This window comes from Heliangelus exortis, chromosome 5 (genome assembly GCF_036169615.1).
Source record: "Heliangelus exortis chromosome 5, bHelExo1.hap1, whole genome shotgun sequence".
NCBI lineage: Eukaryota > Metazoa > Chordata > Aves > Apodiformes > Trochilidae > Heliangelus > Heliangelus exortis.
This window is the reverse complement of record NC_092426.1, coordinates 41544338-41560060: the sequence shown is the minus strand read 5'-3', so window position 1 is coordinate 41560060 and position 15723 is coordinate 41544338. Positions and strand designations below refer to the sequence as shown.

The window sequence follows — 15723 nt, the reverse complement described above, 5'->3', positions numbered from 1 at the left end:
GGTTGGGCTGGATGAGCTTGGAGGTCTCTTCCAAGCTAAAGATTCTGTGCTGAGCCCCTGTGCCAGGTTTCCCAGGGAAGCTGTGGCTGCCCCATCCCTGGCAGTGTCTCAGGTCAGGTTGGATGGGGCTTGGAGCAACCTGGGCTGGTGGGAGGTGTCCCTGCCCATGCAGGGGTTGGCACTGGGGGAGCTTTAAGGGCCCTCCCAACCCAAACCATTCCCTGATTCTGTGATGCTAAAAATGTCAGAGGTTGCCCAGGGAGGTGTTTGAGGCCTCATCCCTGGGGATGTTCGAGGTGAGGTTTGAGGAAGCTCTGAGCACCCTGAGGGTGTCCCTGCTGACTGGTTCCTCCCAACCCCACCCAGCCGCTTCTCTGGGTCTCTGCTCCCCTGGCACTCCCTCCCCTGACCCCAGGGCTCCCCTGGCTGCCAGGGCTCGAAGCTGCGGGCTGGAAAACGCCTGACTGGAAAACATTTTCCCCCCCGGTGCTGTGTTCTGAGCAGCAGCCCATGCTCCGGGGTACGCTCTGAGCCCCGGTATCCCCCGCAGCCCCCCCGGTGTCCCGCACCCGGGCTGAGGGAGCCGCGCTCCTTCCCGCCTCAGCCCCCCCCGCACCACCACCGGCACCGCCAGCCGCATGGGGGCGCTGCTCCGACACCGCTCCGCGGCCGCTCTAGCCCCTTGCATCGGTGGTGCTGACGGCGGCGGCCTGGGCGACGAGCGGCGGCCTCGGCACCGGGGGTGGCGGCGGCGTTAGCGGCGGCCTCGGTTTAGCGGCGGTTCCTGCCCCTTTCCCGCCGCACCATGCCCACTGTGGAGGAGCTCTACCGCAACTACGGGATCCTGGCGGACGCCACCGAGACGGCGGGCCAGGTGCGGCGTGGTTGCGGCCTGCAAGGCCTCGCTAGGCCTCGGGCTCGAGTAGCGCGGCGGCGCCGCCGGTGCCGCGGGGAGGGGCGGGGGGAAAGGGGAACGGGACGGTCGCCTCACAGGACACCCAGCTGGTCTCGGCCTAGGTCCCCTGGCTAAACGGGGCGCAGGGGGTGGTTGGTTGGGTACAGTTCTGCAGAGGCGGGCGGAACTTTGGTCGCTTTTCCATCCTCCTCCTCCTCTCGGTCTCTCTGCAAGTCTTGTGAATGTGGCGTCGTGGATATTAACTCCTTGTTAGGTAGAGTCGGGTTGCGTTTTGCGTGAGGGCTGGGAGTTTGGCCAGGCCTTGAGGAAGAGCCCGATAGTCATGGGGAGCTGGTACAGCACACTTGGATTTCCTCTGTGCTGAAAAGGTTGTTGGAGGAAGGTAAAGTCTGCTATGATTTGAGAGATGCCTGTAGCCTTTTGTTGGTGGTGGGTTTGTTTGTTTGTTTCCTTTAGGCAAGAATGGAAGGTTGAAAGAGGATTTTACTTGTAAAATCGTGTCAGGATGTGCCATGTTTGTACAGTAGCTGAATTATTAAAAGAGGATGACTTAGTATATTCCCAATACAAAATATTACAGCCTGTTGAAGCTAGCATTAGGCTCTCATGTTATTGACTGGCTGCTCTAAAAACCAGCAGATTATCTAATTGGAATGGTAGAATTTTCAGGGTTGGAAGGGACCTTTAAGATCATCTAGTTCCAAGATACTTTTGGGGTTTTTTTAAGGTTATAATACACGGAAGTAGAAACTAGGTACTGCTGTGCCAGGTCATTAGGAAAGTTCTTTAAGAGAGCAAAATAATATGGTGGTTGTTAAAATGTGGTTTTTTTTAAAGAATTTTTTTCTTTCTAATTCAAGTCTTGTCCCTTTTGCTTGTATAATTATGCCCTAGGGAGAGAAAGCATCACTGCAGGCAGTCCCAACAAAAACATCATCAAAAAAGGCAACTAAAATGTTGGGAACTATGGGGAGAGCTGCAGAATAAAACAGATGCTGTTGCTGCTTTACCAAACCCCAGTCCCTCAGCAGCTTGAGTGGTGTGGGCAGCTCTGGCAGGAGTGGCATCTGAGGCTGAAAAACCTCCAGCCTGGCTGAGGAATGGAGCTTGTGGCAGGGAGCAGTGGGAGATGTGCAGGAACCTCCAAGGGAAGGAGAGAATGATGATTTCTGGTGTGCTCTCCCACCTTTGTCTTGTGGGCTTTGTGTCTGTGTAGTCAGGGTATCCTGCTAGGCTGGGATTCAGTGAATTTTTCTGGTTGTTTTGGGTTTTTTTGGTTTTTTTACTTAAATTTAAAAGGCTCTGAGCAACCTGGGCTGGTGGGAGGTGTCCCTGCCCATGCAGGGCTTGGAACTTGGGGAGCTTTAAGGTCTCTTCCAAGCAAACAATTCTGTGATTTCTGGCACATAAACTTTGTGTGGAAAGCTCCTGCATGACTTCATGAACCTTTGGGATGGAGTTACCTCCTTTGACCTTGTCATCTCATCATCTTATGTGGTGTCTCCAGTTTTTGCCTTGTGAGAACCTGTGACTGATTGTTCCTGCTCCAACAGTTTTTATCCCACAGGTTACTTTTTCATCTCCTAACAACCTCAAGGACCTGATCTCTCCCTACAAAAAGTCACAGGCACCCTCTCTCAAAAAAAAGAAACTGAACATGAGGGGGTGGGGGGAAAGAAGGGGGATAAGCAGAAGCATGAGATAAAGAAGAGCAGTTTAAAAGGCCAGAAGTATTCAGCTTGTCAAAGAGTGTTCCAGTTGAGGAAGTGCTCAGGTATGATGAGTGCACCTCAGGAGTGGGGTGAAGGTGAGAATTTAAAAAAAAAATATGAGGAAGCAGGTTTAAAATAAAGAGGGAGGCAGACTTCTCCCTAACACGTGGTGAAAATTGTCCCAGGACAGTAAGGTGTGACTGCAAGAACTAATCCAGAGAAATTAAGGGATGGTTGGTCACTTGACACATTAAAAATGGACACTTTCTCCAGCTTAGGTGCAGATGGAGAGGAAATGAGCAAACTGAGGATGGTGCTGCTTCTCCTCTAGGCTGCTGCTTCTTGAGCACTCAGTGCTGCCAAAAAAAAACCTCCTGCCTGAAGTGCCCTTTGCCTCAGTGGCACCAGTAGCTGGTGTGAAGCAGTACAAATCCATGGCACACAGGCTGCTCTTTCATTGCTGCATGAAGGCTTTTTCATTATGGATTAAGTTTTAAGTAATTTTGTTCCACAAAAAAAAAAAAAAAAAAAGGTTGTTCTTAATGTGCAGCCTGAGAAGCTGTGAGTGGAACACTGAGTGTTTCATTGTTGGGTTGTGTTTGTGCTGGCTCATTCCTGCTGGGTGGGGATGTGGGGCAGCTGGAAAGCAGCTGGGGTTTCTTCTGGTTGTTTTCCTTCCAGATCAGTGTCTCAGTTTGGGTCAGAACCTGGCAACACAGAGGTTTATCAGGAGGGTGTAGGGATGGTTTAAGGAGCATTGGTGCTGGATGTTAAAATACAGCTTGGTTGAGAGGGAATTACTGCAGCTGGGGGTGGGCTTTTTCCTCAGGTAGGGGTGCTGATCTGTGTGGCTGTGGGAAATTTAACTAAAGCAGAGTCCTCTGCTGTTCAGAGCAGGGGAAATTGTCTAAAGCATTCTTTGCACAAGCAGGAGGGAGATTAATGATAGAAAATTCTGATTTTGGCTCATCCTGATGATGCTGACTTGTCTTTTGCAAACACATAGCTAAGCACAACAGAGACTTCCATTTATTCTCAAGTCACAGACACAAAATCAAAATCAACTGGAATTGTAGTTGGAGCAGTTTGAGAATATTCCATTCTGTTGCTTGAATATTCTGTGCTTATTCCTGTGCTTATTCCTGTGCTTATTCCTGTGCTTATTCCTGTGCTTATTCCTGTGCTTATTCCTGTGCTTATTCCCATATTTATTCCTGTACTTATTCCTGTGTTGCCACTGGAGGTTTGGGTTGGTTTTCATCTGTTCTCTGGGAATAGATCCCCAAGATCTCTGTGGTGTGCAGGACCTGTTAGCCTTAGGGCTGGCAGTTTGAGTCTTCAGCACTTGCACAGACAAACAAACCAGAATAGCAGTAAAAAACAGTCATTTGTGGCAAATTTTCATCCATTGGCACTGTCTGAGAGAGATATTATGCAGCCTTCATACAAAGAAATAAATTTAGTTCCCTTAAGTAGCTGAAGTGAATGGGAGAGACAAAATCCTTCGTCTTGTGGATGCCCCAAGATTTTTGCTCACGTGTCCTGTTGTTCCTCTTTCAGCACAAGGATGCATACCAGGCTATCTTGGATGGTGTGAAAGGAGGTGCCAAGGAGAAGAGGCTTGCAGCCCAGTTTATCCCTAAATTCTTCAAGCATTTTCCTGAGCTGGCTGACTCAGCTATCAATGCCCAGCTGGACCTCTGTGAGGATGAAGATGTTTCTGTAAGAATAAGAACCCAGCAGCAAGCTGATGCCTTGAATTTATATTTTGTTCTTTCTCTCTCTCTCTCTCTTTTTTTTTTTTTTTTTTTTTCCTAAAAGGCTGTGTCTTTCAGGAGGGGAAGTTTGGTCTTGGAAAACTTAGTTGTATTCCAACAACAGAAGAATCTGTTGTGTGAGGCTGTGGGAAGATAGATCTCTTTCCATTTGTCTTTTTTCACTCTCATCATAGAGCAAAGTAATAGCTCTGTGAAAGAAAACTAAGATGCAGTTTATTTGTGTTATCTGTTACATTTTTTCCTTTTAAAAAAAATTCACAGCAATTTATTCTAACAATTCCTGCTGGGGGGCAAGGAAATTTTGGTTTCACCTGAGGACTGTGGGGATGTGGTTCTGACTTTTCTTCTTGCAGAAGGTGCTTTGTGGTGCTTCTGTGTTGTTGCAGGAAGATGTAACTTTGGAGCATCTTTGGGTATCAGATCTTGAGTGGTTTGGGCAGGTGATGGAAGGGAGTTTTGTCAAGGCTGGGAACAAAACCTGGAGGAGAGATCTGCCACCTGCAGAGCTGTCAGACTGTTACTAAAACTCCAGAATGGTTTCATAGCAAAGACAAAGTTTGGATTGCCATTAAAACCCAAAACTTGAACACTGCTTTTGGAAGATGATATTTACATTGAAAGAACATGCAGACACTTTGTCAAATTTCGCTGATTTTTCTGCCAAATGTTTGTATATTGTTTGCCACAGGTTTTTTTAGCAATTATATCTAGTTTTTTAACCTTTTTTTAATATCCACTGTACTGACACTTTTACAGATCCGGCGACAAGCAATCAAGGAGTTGCCTCAGTTTGCCACAGGAGATAACCTTCCCCGGGTAGCAGATATACTTACCCAGCTTCTACAGTCAGGTAGGAGACAAATCTCCTTGTGGCACACCTAAAAATGTATGATTTAGTTCTGTAAAATGTCTTCTGTTGATTCTTACTTAGTTACAAAGCAATCTGTCCCAGTGCCATTCATGTTCTGCTTTCCTCCCTTCATATTTGCTGTCCAGTTGTGTTGCTGCCTCTGCTGAAAGGGTGATGGTTCTCCTAAAGTAAACTGAAAATCTTTCTTTCAAATAAAACAGTTGGGTTTTAATTCAAGTTCTCTGAAACCTGTAGAAAAAGAGGAAAAAAAAGCCCACACCAAAGCAAAAATTGCAGCAAATTGCCTTCTGAGAGTTATTGGATTTCTAGTCCAGGTACTCAGGAACTTTAAAAATTATGAAGGCGTTTTCTTCCATGTAATCCATTTTGGTACAAAATTTTAAATTCAGGATTAAAACAATATTTGAATTAAACACAATATATGTTTAATCTCAGTGAGTTATAGAGTGCTAAATATTAGAAGTTCAAATATGTGTTAAAAATGCATGATTTAGGTCTCTAGGCTTCTCAGAAGAGACTATTTTTTGAGACTGCTACATTTCTCCATTTTTAGTTTTAGAATGGAAATTGTTTCTCCCACCCAGAAATACTGTAGTTACTTTTTAAAGGGTTGAAAAAGAAATCACCATTTATTTTATCTTAATTTAGTGAAGGTCAGCTTGTTTATTCAGCTGCTCCTTAAAATCACTAAGTGTACTGATTAATAACTTCCCTTCAGTTTTTCAGTCCTAACAAATTTGTAGTGTTAAAGTTTTGGCAGGGAGGTTGAAGTGGCAAATAAATTCTTAGTTGTGCTTCAAGCTTTCATAACTGTGGCTTTCTAATTCCTCAGTCTAGTAGTCATTGGAAGTACCAGTTATATTTTTTTATAATGAAATGCTGAAGATAGAATACCTGTGTGATACCAGGAATCTGTTTTCCTGCTCTTATGCTTGCATTTCAAGGATATGCTTATCAGGGTTTTGGGTTTGTTTCTTTTCAGATGATTCTGCAGAATTCAACTTGGTGAACAATGCTTTGCTCAGTATATTCAAGATGGATGCTAAAGGTAAAGGACATGTTTTTCTACAAAAATGTCTTTGATTAATGTTTCCCAGATTTAGTAGGGTGAGAACAGAATTTAATTGTGTATCTTCATAGCACAGTGCAAAAGTCAGAGGCACAGCCTCAGTGCTTAGCTTTACAAACAACACTCAGCTTCTCAGGAGCTGAGGATCTGCAGAACACTGACCAGTGAAAGTGTGGATTCCTATGTCATGAAGATTGTGGGGTTTCTGAAGTCAGCATAGCAGTTATTTTAACTCGTGGTGTGGAGTCTTAGAGGAGGAAACATCTTTGTTCTGCACAGAAGCTTCAGCTCCTCTAAACCAGTTTGCATCACTTGGTTTGTCCTCCCCTCAGGGACTCTGGGAGGCTTATTCAGTCAGATCCTTCAGGGAGAGGACATTGTGAGAGAGAGAGCCATCAAGTTCCTCTCTACAAAACTGAAAACCCTGCCTGAGGAGGTGATGACAAAGGAAGTAGAGGAGTTCATACTGACTGAATCAAAGAAGGTGAGTGTCTTATTTCTGTACAAGCATTATTAAACCATCCCTTGGTTTGTCAGGAGCATTGCTTACTTAAGGCACATGTGGAGTTAAGCATTGCACAGATGCAGTCTCCTGCTGATCCAAAGTAAGTTACTTTAATTTGGAGGTGCATACAGCTGCAGCAGGCTTCCATGTGTTCTGCTAAACTTGTGTTGTTAAATATCTAGAAGCTAAACTGAAATGCTAAGTATTTACATACTTTACCTTTTTTTTTTACTTAGAGCTTTGCAAACTGCCACCACTGAAACCCCTTTTCTGATTTTTTTCTCAAGGTGTTGGAAGATGTGACGGGTGAGGAATTTGTTCTCTTCATGAAAATATTGTCAGGATTAAAAAGCTTACAGACAGTAAGTGGGAGGCAACAACTGGTGGAGCTGGTGGCTGAACAAGCTGACCTGGAACAAACCTTCAATCCAGCTGACCCAGATTGTGTGGACAGACTTCTCCAGTGTACTCGGCAGGCAGTGCCTCTCTTCTCTGTAAGTATTTATTTATTTTGCAGAGTATTGTGGAGAGTTAATGGCTCCAGTCCTCTCATTGGGGTTCTCAGTGGTGATGTTAGAATGACAGCAAGTCAGTCCTTCCCTGCCTTCAGCTTCTGCTGTATTAAAATGTTCAAAAACATTCTTAAAGCTGTCACATACAAAGAGCTTTTGTGTTCATTTTCAGCTCTTCAGCATTTTCTTTGAAACTTAAGATGGTACCTAAGTGAATTATGGCAATCTTCTCACATGAGGTTCAGACATGGACACGTTTGATTATTTCAGGTCTGGTGCCAAACAATTGCAGCACTTCAAGGCCTGTTCTTGGGCTATAAACAATCTTTTCAGCCCCTGTTGCAGACAGCCTCTGGAAGGGACTTTGTGAGAGGGAAGTTAAATAAAGCTTTTAGATACAGCTGCATGATAGACATGTATAAGGGTGGGAGAGTGATGTGGGAAAAAACATTTAACTCCCTGAAACTTGAAGAGCAGCCTGAGTAATGTGTGGTGTTTTTTTGCAGAAAAATGTTCATTCCACAAAATTCGTTACTTACTTCTGTGAGCATGTTCTGCCGAACCTCAGTTCTTTGACTACTCCAGTGGAAGGCCTTGATATCCAGTTAGAGGTAAGCCAAGGCTAAAGTGTCTTTAAAATTGTAAGAATTAAGAATCTTAGGCAAAGAGAGCTGTTTTAAGAGTTGCAGACTTCTTTTTTTCAGTGTTTTCCCTCGGCTTGAAGGAAAACTATCTAAACTAGGAAATAAAAACTCTTTTGCTGTGCTCCTGCATGACTGAGCATTGCCTTCTGAAGCATGTCTCCTTTCTCCTGAGTCTTTGAGGCAGTGCTAGAATTAAGTGGATGAATGTAACCATCTTCATATTACTGTTAATTTTTTTTGAAGCAGACATTTCCTGAAATGACTGTTGGCTTGTGCTGAGGGAGTGGCTTGGTGCCTGTAATTTTGCTTACCTTAAGCACTGCTGTGTCTTAGATTTCTGAGAATCTCATTTTGAAGGAGAGCTCTGCTGTGAAGGTGGGAGGTGATGTTTTGTTTACCTGTTGACTCTTGTTGGGTGGGATTAGAGACACAAACTTGTGCTTCCACTTGAGGACATGGAAACCAGACTGGACCAGTTCCTTCATGTGTTCTTTCCTGGTGTTTGGGAGGGGTTTAACTGTAGTAGCTGGCCTCTACTATGCCAACCATGATGATGTGGTCATCACTTTTAGGCTGAAAATCAAGTCTTTTCAGTGAGCACAGAAAAACGTGGCTGTCTTTCTGTGTAGGTTTTGAAGCTTCTTGCTGAAATGAGCTCATTTTGTGGAGATATGGAAAAGCTTGAATCAAATTTGAAGAAGCTGTTTGATAAATTACTGGTAAGACATTCAATTTTTACTCATGTAAAAGACTTCGAAAAAAATGAAAAGTTTTAATCACAATGAGCTATTTTTTATGTTACCCTTTTCCTAAGGTGGCTGTTTCCAAGATAGCTCTGTCTGTGCTGTTGCAAATCAAAGCCTTTGTAGATAGGTAGAGCTGTTACCTGCAGAATGCTTTTAATCCAATCAACTCGTGGGGGTTTTGTTCTATTTCAGTTTTACAGAGATGAGAGACTCCTGTTGATCTTATTACAGGCTGCATCTGCACTGAGAGTTTTGAGCAAACTGAGAGCTGTTCCAGAAGCACTGGTGCAGTCCATAGCTGCTTTGTCTGAGAGCTTTGCTACCAGAACACTTCCTCTGAGGGTGTCAGATCACTCAAGTGTAGGCAAACCACCTGCACCAGGACTTGGTGCAACCATTCATCATGGGATGAGGATGGGGGATACCTCTTAAACACACAGAGAAACCCTCCAGTTCAAACAAACACTGCAAAAGAAGGATCCAGCTGGGGAGATGTGTCTCATGTGTTTGTTTTTCTTTTCACTAGGAGTATATGCCCCTTCCTCCAGAGGAGGCAGAGAATGGGGAGAATGCTGGCAATGAAGAGCCCAAGCTGCAGTTCAGTTATGTGGAGTGTTTATTGTACAGCTTCCACCAGCTGGGTCGTAAACTTCCAGACTTCCTCACAGCCAAGCTGAATGCAGAGAAGTTGAAAGACTTTAAGATCAGGTAATTATTTAGTGGCAAGTGTTAAAAAAAAAAAAAAATCACACTTTCTAACAGAACTTTTTTTTTTTCTTGTATTGCTTGGATGCTAGAGGAGCACCAATCAGATTGATAAAAAACTTATTTTGAGCGTTTCTCCTAAGGGGGGAAAAAAGGAGATAAGAGCTTCTGTTTGCTTGTGCTTTTGTTTTATGGGAGCACGTGAAACTTATTAACAGATTGTGTTAAATTTTTTTGTGTTAATTTTTTTAGGCTACAGTATTTTGCTCGTGGGCTGCAGGTGTACATCCGACAGCTCCGTCTGGCACTTCAAGGAAAAACAGGAGAAGCCTTGAAAACAGAGGAGGTAAAGTACTGCTGGGGAATTCTGATTTTTCTAATTGGACCTACTGAAATAACCACTGGCACACATTAATGGTCTGTTGTAAGCATGCAGATAGATTAAATAATACTGCTAACATCTTATTTAATAGATTAAATAATGCTGCTAAGAGCTGCATATTGCCTGACACTGCATTTGCAAGCTAAGATGATCTTGTAGCTTCTGCTGCTAGCTGCTGTCTGCTGCCACAGATGTTTGTTTTGAAGGGGAGATTTTCATATACCCAGGGGTAAAACTGTAGTGGGAAGTACACTGGGACATCAAGAACAACTAGTTTAGTGTAAAGCTGCAAGGAACCTAAAAATAGTTCTAATAAAACCTCAGAAGTGTACTCACTTTTCACTACTGCTATAGCAGTTTACTAGGAAGAGCAGTCAGTTTAATGTGACAACTTCATCAAATGCAGTTGACATAATTTAAGGCTACTAGAAGAGGTGTTCAGTGGTGTTTCTTTTTTTTTTTTTTTACAGAACAAGATTAAAGTGGTTGCCTTGAAAATAACCAATAACATAAATGTTTTAATCAAGGTAAGTCCTCACATTACAAAGGAGTAAACTCACACAGTAGAGTAATCTGTGCAGAAAAAATTAAGAAAAGGAATAGGTGTGAACAAAGTTGCATTAAGTGTTATTAAGCTAGTTAGTTAGCCAGCTCAGGGTAGCTCTCCACTGTTTCTGAAGAGCCATCAATCTGCCATTCATGCAAACTGCTCAGTTTTTTTGCTGCTGCTGAGATAGGGCATTGCTGCCCCTTTTGTGTAGCACTTCCCTGCCCACAGGAGCAGGAAACCTTGTTTGTCACTTCCATTCCTGCAGTAGCAAGGAAGAAATAGTTTGGAGAGAGGCAAGGAGATGCAGAGGAGGCAAAGCAAGCTGCTGTATAGAACCTTTTTCTCCAGAATCTGGGAGACATGATCTGCAGGAAGATCCTTCTTTCCAAAACCCTTGAAACTCTTCTGATTTCTTCTGACCACCTTTTCATCTCTTCCTTCACTTCCCATGACTCACCCTCCATCCCAATGCTAAACCCAAAACTTTGCCCACACTATTGAGAATTTTATCTTTTACCATCATCAAGCTACCAAAGGTCTCCCTGCAGGAGCCATTGTAGTTCATTATACAATTCTTGATGTGCACAGGGAGGGGCAGAAAGCACATTTGGTCAGTGTAAGACACTGTTCTGTTAATATAAGTCTCATTTTAATTATCTAATAAAGTGTGTGGGCTAAGGCAGCCAGGTAAGGCAGTTGGCTGTAGCTGTCTTCTCCCTCTGTCATGGGACTTTGAAAAGGATTTAAAATTGTTGGAAAGTAGTTCTCATTCTGGAGCCTCAACAGGAAGCTAAAATTTTGAAGTGCAATCAGCATTAATTTAGCTGTAGAATAAACTGATTTTTGCCTCTACAGGATCTCTTCCACATTCCTCCTTCTTATAAAAGTACAGTTACACTGTCCTGGAAACCAGTACAGAAGGCAGATCCCAGGTAAGAGGTTTTTTTTCATTAACACCACCATTTTCTTTTTTTTTTTTTAATTTTTGCTGTTTACAAAATAAAGAAATGCTCACTGCATATGAGCTAAAAGTATCACGATCAAAAATAACATCCATCCCTGGAAGGAATGAAGGCTGTGGGATGATAATCTTAGTTTGCTTTAGGGATGCAATAGACTGAATCAAGAGGAGGGCAACTTAACTTTTTTGAAATATTATTCAGGGCATCTTCATCATCTGCTGCTGGCTTCCAGTGGTAAATCTTGGAGGCTGAAGTGCTATTTCTGTACTTGTCACCACAGGGGTGTAATGATCTGGTTTTGTTTTCTTCTGCCAGTCAAAAAAGAGCAAGTGAAGATACAACCTCAAGTTCACCCCCAAAGAAAGCTTCAGCAGGACCAAAAAGGGATGCCAGGCAAATCTATAACCCTCCTAGTGGGAAGTACAGCAGTAACCTGGGCAGCTTTTCTTATGGTAAGTTGGACAGCTTGGAAAAACTCTTACCTAGTGGCAGTTGTGCTTTGGGGTGGGAGGGACAAACAAATTGAGGCAAGTTACATTCTCAGAAGATGACATTGTACTGCCACCAAATTTTTTGTCGTGCTCTCTTTCTAAGCTGATCTATTACAGTGGTTGAGTGTTCCCAGCCTAGAAACTATGTCCTTTGCAAGGTGGTTTTAGTATTGTTTTAATAAATAGTAATTGAACTTTCATGTTCTCCTTTATGCCACACAGCAGTTGCATCCCAAATTTTCCATTGGGCAGAGCAGTTTCTAACTGCTGAGCAGTGCTTAGGCAGTCAAGGCCTCTTCTGCTTTTCACACTGTCCCAGCAGCAAATAGGCTGCAGGGGGCACAAGAAGTTGGAAGAAAAGATAAAATCTGTCAAATTCTTACTGCAGACTTCAGGTGATACACCTGTGTCTTTTAACATAAGCTTGTAGTCCTATGGTTCCAAAATTTAGAAAGTTTTCAACCAAAAATGTTCTGTTGCTCACTACTGGTGGGCTGCCCAGATTTTGGTTTTGATACTCTTCAAGCACACAATTCTCTTTGTGGATTAATTTGACCTGTACTGTAAGACTGTGAAGAGGAGGCATAGAAGGGGAATGAGAATTTGATAGATATTCAAACCAATCCAAAGAAACTTTAAAATATTTTGTGGTGGGTTTTTTTTTGCTGTTTCTACAGCATCCAAATAGCTTGTGTGGTATCTGTGTGTGAGAGTTTTTAATCAGATGTAGTCAAGATACCAGCCCAGCAAAAAAACTCGAGAGTGCTGGTGGTAGCTGGACATTAGGGATGGAAAAGGACAGATAGACTGAGAAAATAGTGCTTTTCCATCAGTGGATAAAATCACTCAGAGGAAGCCAAACAAGTAACTTGTCACTGGGGTCACTGGACAGCAGGGTGAGCTAGGATGCCTGATGATGAAAACTGGTCTGAAAAGAATCACAGAATCATAGAATGGGCTGGGTTGGAAGGGACCTCAGAGCTCATCAAGTCCAATCCTTGCTCCACTCCCCCCGTGGTTCCCAGCCCATGGCACTGAGTGCCACATCCAGGCTCTTTTGAAATATCTCCAGGGATGGAGAATCCACCCCTTCCCTGGGCAGCCCATTCCAATGGCTGAGCACCCTCTCCCTAAAGAAATTCTTTCTCATGTCCAACCTAAACCTCCCCCTCCATCATTTCATGTGATGATGTTTTGCCCCAAATATAGTTGTTAATTTATGGGACAGTTGTGCCTCATGACACTGGTGTGTGCAGGACCTCTGAGGTTTGAGTTCTGAAGGGCTGACCTGGTGCAATTAGTTGGCTCTGCTGTCCAACAAAGAGTAAGTCAGAGACCTGATGGTACATAAGCAGATTTAAGCCTCAGAGAATTTCTAAGCCAGCCTTCAGTTTATTTATTTTATTTTATTATCTGCATACAACACGGTGAAAGAGTTTTGCCTTTGATTTCAGAGCAAAGAGGTGGCTTCCGGGGGGGCCGAGGAAGAGGCTGGGGAGGACGCGGCAATCGTAGCCGAGGAAGAATTTACTGAGCAGAGTGCTAAAGCTTCCAGCCCCCAGGGGCCACAGGGACAGTGCTACTCAGCAAGTATCCTTGGAGTAGTGTGTCCTTCAAGGACTGCCTTCCACTCAGACTGACTTCAATGTTCTTTCTACCTTTGTATGTATGATCTACTTTTCTAACGGACTCCGACCTGTCCCTAGTGAAACCACAGCTGTATTTTTGGATGCTTACAGTCAGCAGTTTGGGGTTCTTATTTTTGAAGTGTCTTCAGGATTTATTCAGGATTGGAAAAGAGCATAGATGTTTTATCAGAAGCTACACCTTGACAGTTTGTAAATTAACCTAAAATTCAGCTACCGCATAACTGAAACTATGTAATTGAGTTTATTGTGTATTAAGTACCTGGCAGGAAAGGCATGACAACAGGTATCTGTCAGATAAGCATAGCAGCTGAAATAATCCTTTCCTCATCTGTAACCATGGTTTGCAATATGTGGAGAAGAGTCCCATTGTTAAATTTGCTTTGATTTACTTTGTAAAATTTATTTGAATGAGATGAATACTGGATTTTTTTTTTAAGTATGCAACATGGATGGAGTTGGTTTGGGTTTTGGGGTTTTTTTTGTTTTTGCTTGTAGCATGAAGCAGTCCTTTTGCTTAGATATGTGGAGAATGTGGTGTTTTTTGGTTTGCACATCTTTCTCTTCTCTGTAAATTGTATTGCAGAAGTGATGTTTTGCAAATTAGTTTTTAATGTTAAATATGAATATGTGCATATAGTTATGCTGTGGAATTTCAGTAAATGAACAGGAAAAACAATAAATGTCTGGAATTATTCCAGGAATGGGTAAAGACTGATGCAGTGATTAGGCTTCATAGGCTGGAGCTGGACCATAGCAGTACCTGCCTCTTCCCTGTGTTTTGCAGATTTCTGGATTAGTTGGCACTTGAGGGTTGGTTGGGTTGGTTTGGTTTGGTGTTTTCTTTTTTTTTTTTTTTGGGGGGGGGGTGTTTTTTACCAATACAGTTGCATTTAAAAGTATATAAATAAAATTGTATTTTAGGTAACATTGAAAAATTCCAGCTAAATTCAGGTGGAAGAGGTAACAGTTCCATGCTATTTTTTTTTCATAGCAACTAACCTGGTATTCTTATTTACTGGTTTACACCCAGAAAATACAATGTAAGAGCACAATGCTTCATTTTCTTTTTTTTTCTTTTTTTTTTTTTTTTTACTCTCACCACTCAATTTTTACTCCTCAGGCCATTCAACATTGTAAAGGAATTAGCAGATAGTAAAAAGAAGTTAGGACAGAGGAAACAAATTTTAATAAATGTTCCAGGCAGTGTTGATGTAAAATAGCTTAGGCTTTAGGAGAATGAAGATAATTTCTTACTCTTTTTTTTTTTTTTTTATGTCCAGCCATTCACTCTCCACAGACACATGCCTGAAAGTGATGTCTCCCCACCCAGTTCCATTTGTATTTGCTTGTGAATCTGGCTCAGGTGTCTTCATTAACACTCTTGGGTATTTCTTACTGCAGTCCAAGGCCAGTATACTCAAACTGTCCAAAATTAGAAGTTTTCTCTTTGCTTAACTCCGGAGCAGGAGGCAGCAAACTTTGGACATTCCACAGCAGATGAGCTGACTTTGTATTTCTGATCACACGCCACCTGCTGAGCTCAGGTTTGTTACTAAAACCAACAAACTTGGCAAGCAGCTTCCAAGCAAAATCTGTGAGAGCAAAATGTCACTGAAAATCAGCACTAGATGGGTAATGAGCTTCCACTGGGGGGAAGAAAATTAAAAAAAAAGACACTTTGCACTTGCAGCTATAATGTTTGGTTTTAGGAGATTTTAAAAATATAATCTCAATGATTAACCATAGCTTGTACTTAGACTAATAACTAAGTATTAGCAGCTTATTTTCTGAGTGATTTTTGAGTGAGTTTTACAGGGCTCCTGTTTTTCCAAGGTGATGTGCAAAGTCCTTGTGGGCTCAGAAGGAGCTGGATTATCTTTTTTCCCCAGTTTCCTATTTAATTTTAATGCAGTGAGTTGTTGTGGAGACACCTGTTCACCATCTTGTTGATCTGTAAATGTTCCCTTATGCTCTTGGAATAAATTCATTTTGAAATTTTGTTTGGCTCATTGTTTCACAGTTACTTTGCAATATTTTGTGTCAGTAGAAAGGTCCTGTGGTACCTTTTTGTTTTAGTGACTTAATTCTTTAAACTGCTATAGCTGTATTTAACTGTTTGGCACTAAGGGATGTATCTTAGCAAGACTGCATTGGTGTTTCAAACTTTTAAAGCAATACAACTTTTAAATGCAAAATGTTGAGTAGAAATTTTAAGTTTTCAGCATGTCATG

General features: G+C 42.5%; 1 protein-coding gene across 2 annotated transcripts; it reads left to right on the top strand.

Moving 5' to 3' along the window:
- The first annotated feature begins 665 nt into the window (after positions 1 to 665).
- Positions 666 to 15491, top strand: API5 (apoptosis inhibitor 5). Of its 2 annotated transcripts, none has more exons than XM_071744999.1 (14): positions 666 to 874; positions 4189 to 4350; positions 5163 to 5256; positions 6260 to 6325; positions 6679 to 6830; positions 7139 to 7345; positions 7870 to 7974; positions 8637 to 8726; positions 9280 to 9461; positions 9711 to 9804; positions 10311 to 10367; positions 11246 to 11322; positions 11668 to 11804; positions 14773 to 15491. In XM_071744999.1, the coding sequence occupies exons 1-14, from the start codon at positions 806 to 808 to the stop codon at positions 14799 to 14801; spliced, it is 1521 nt and encodes a 506-aa protein (XP_071601100.1). In that variant the 5' UTR covers positions 666 to 805; the 3' UTR covers positions 14802 to 15491. The 2 variants fall into 2 exon arrangements, with proteins under 2 accessions (XP_071601100.1, XP_071601099.1); XM_071744998.1 differs by having other exon boundaries at positions 13298 to 15491.
- Positions 15492 to 15723: the final 232 nt, after the last annotated feature.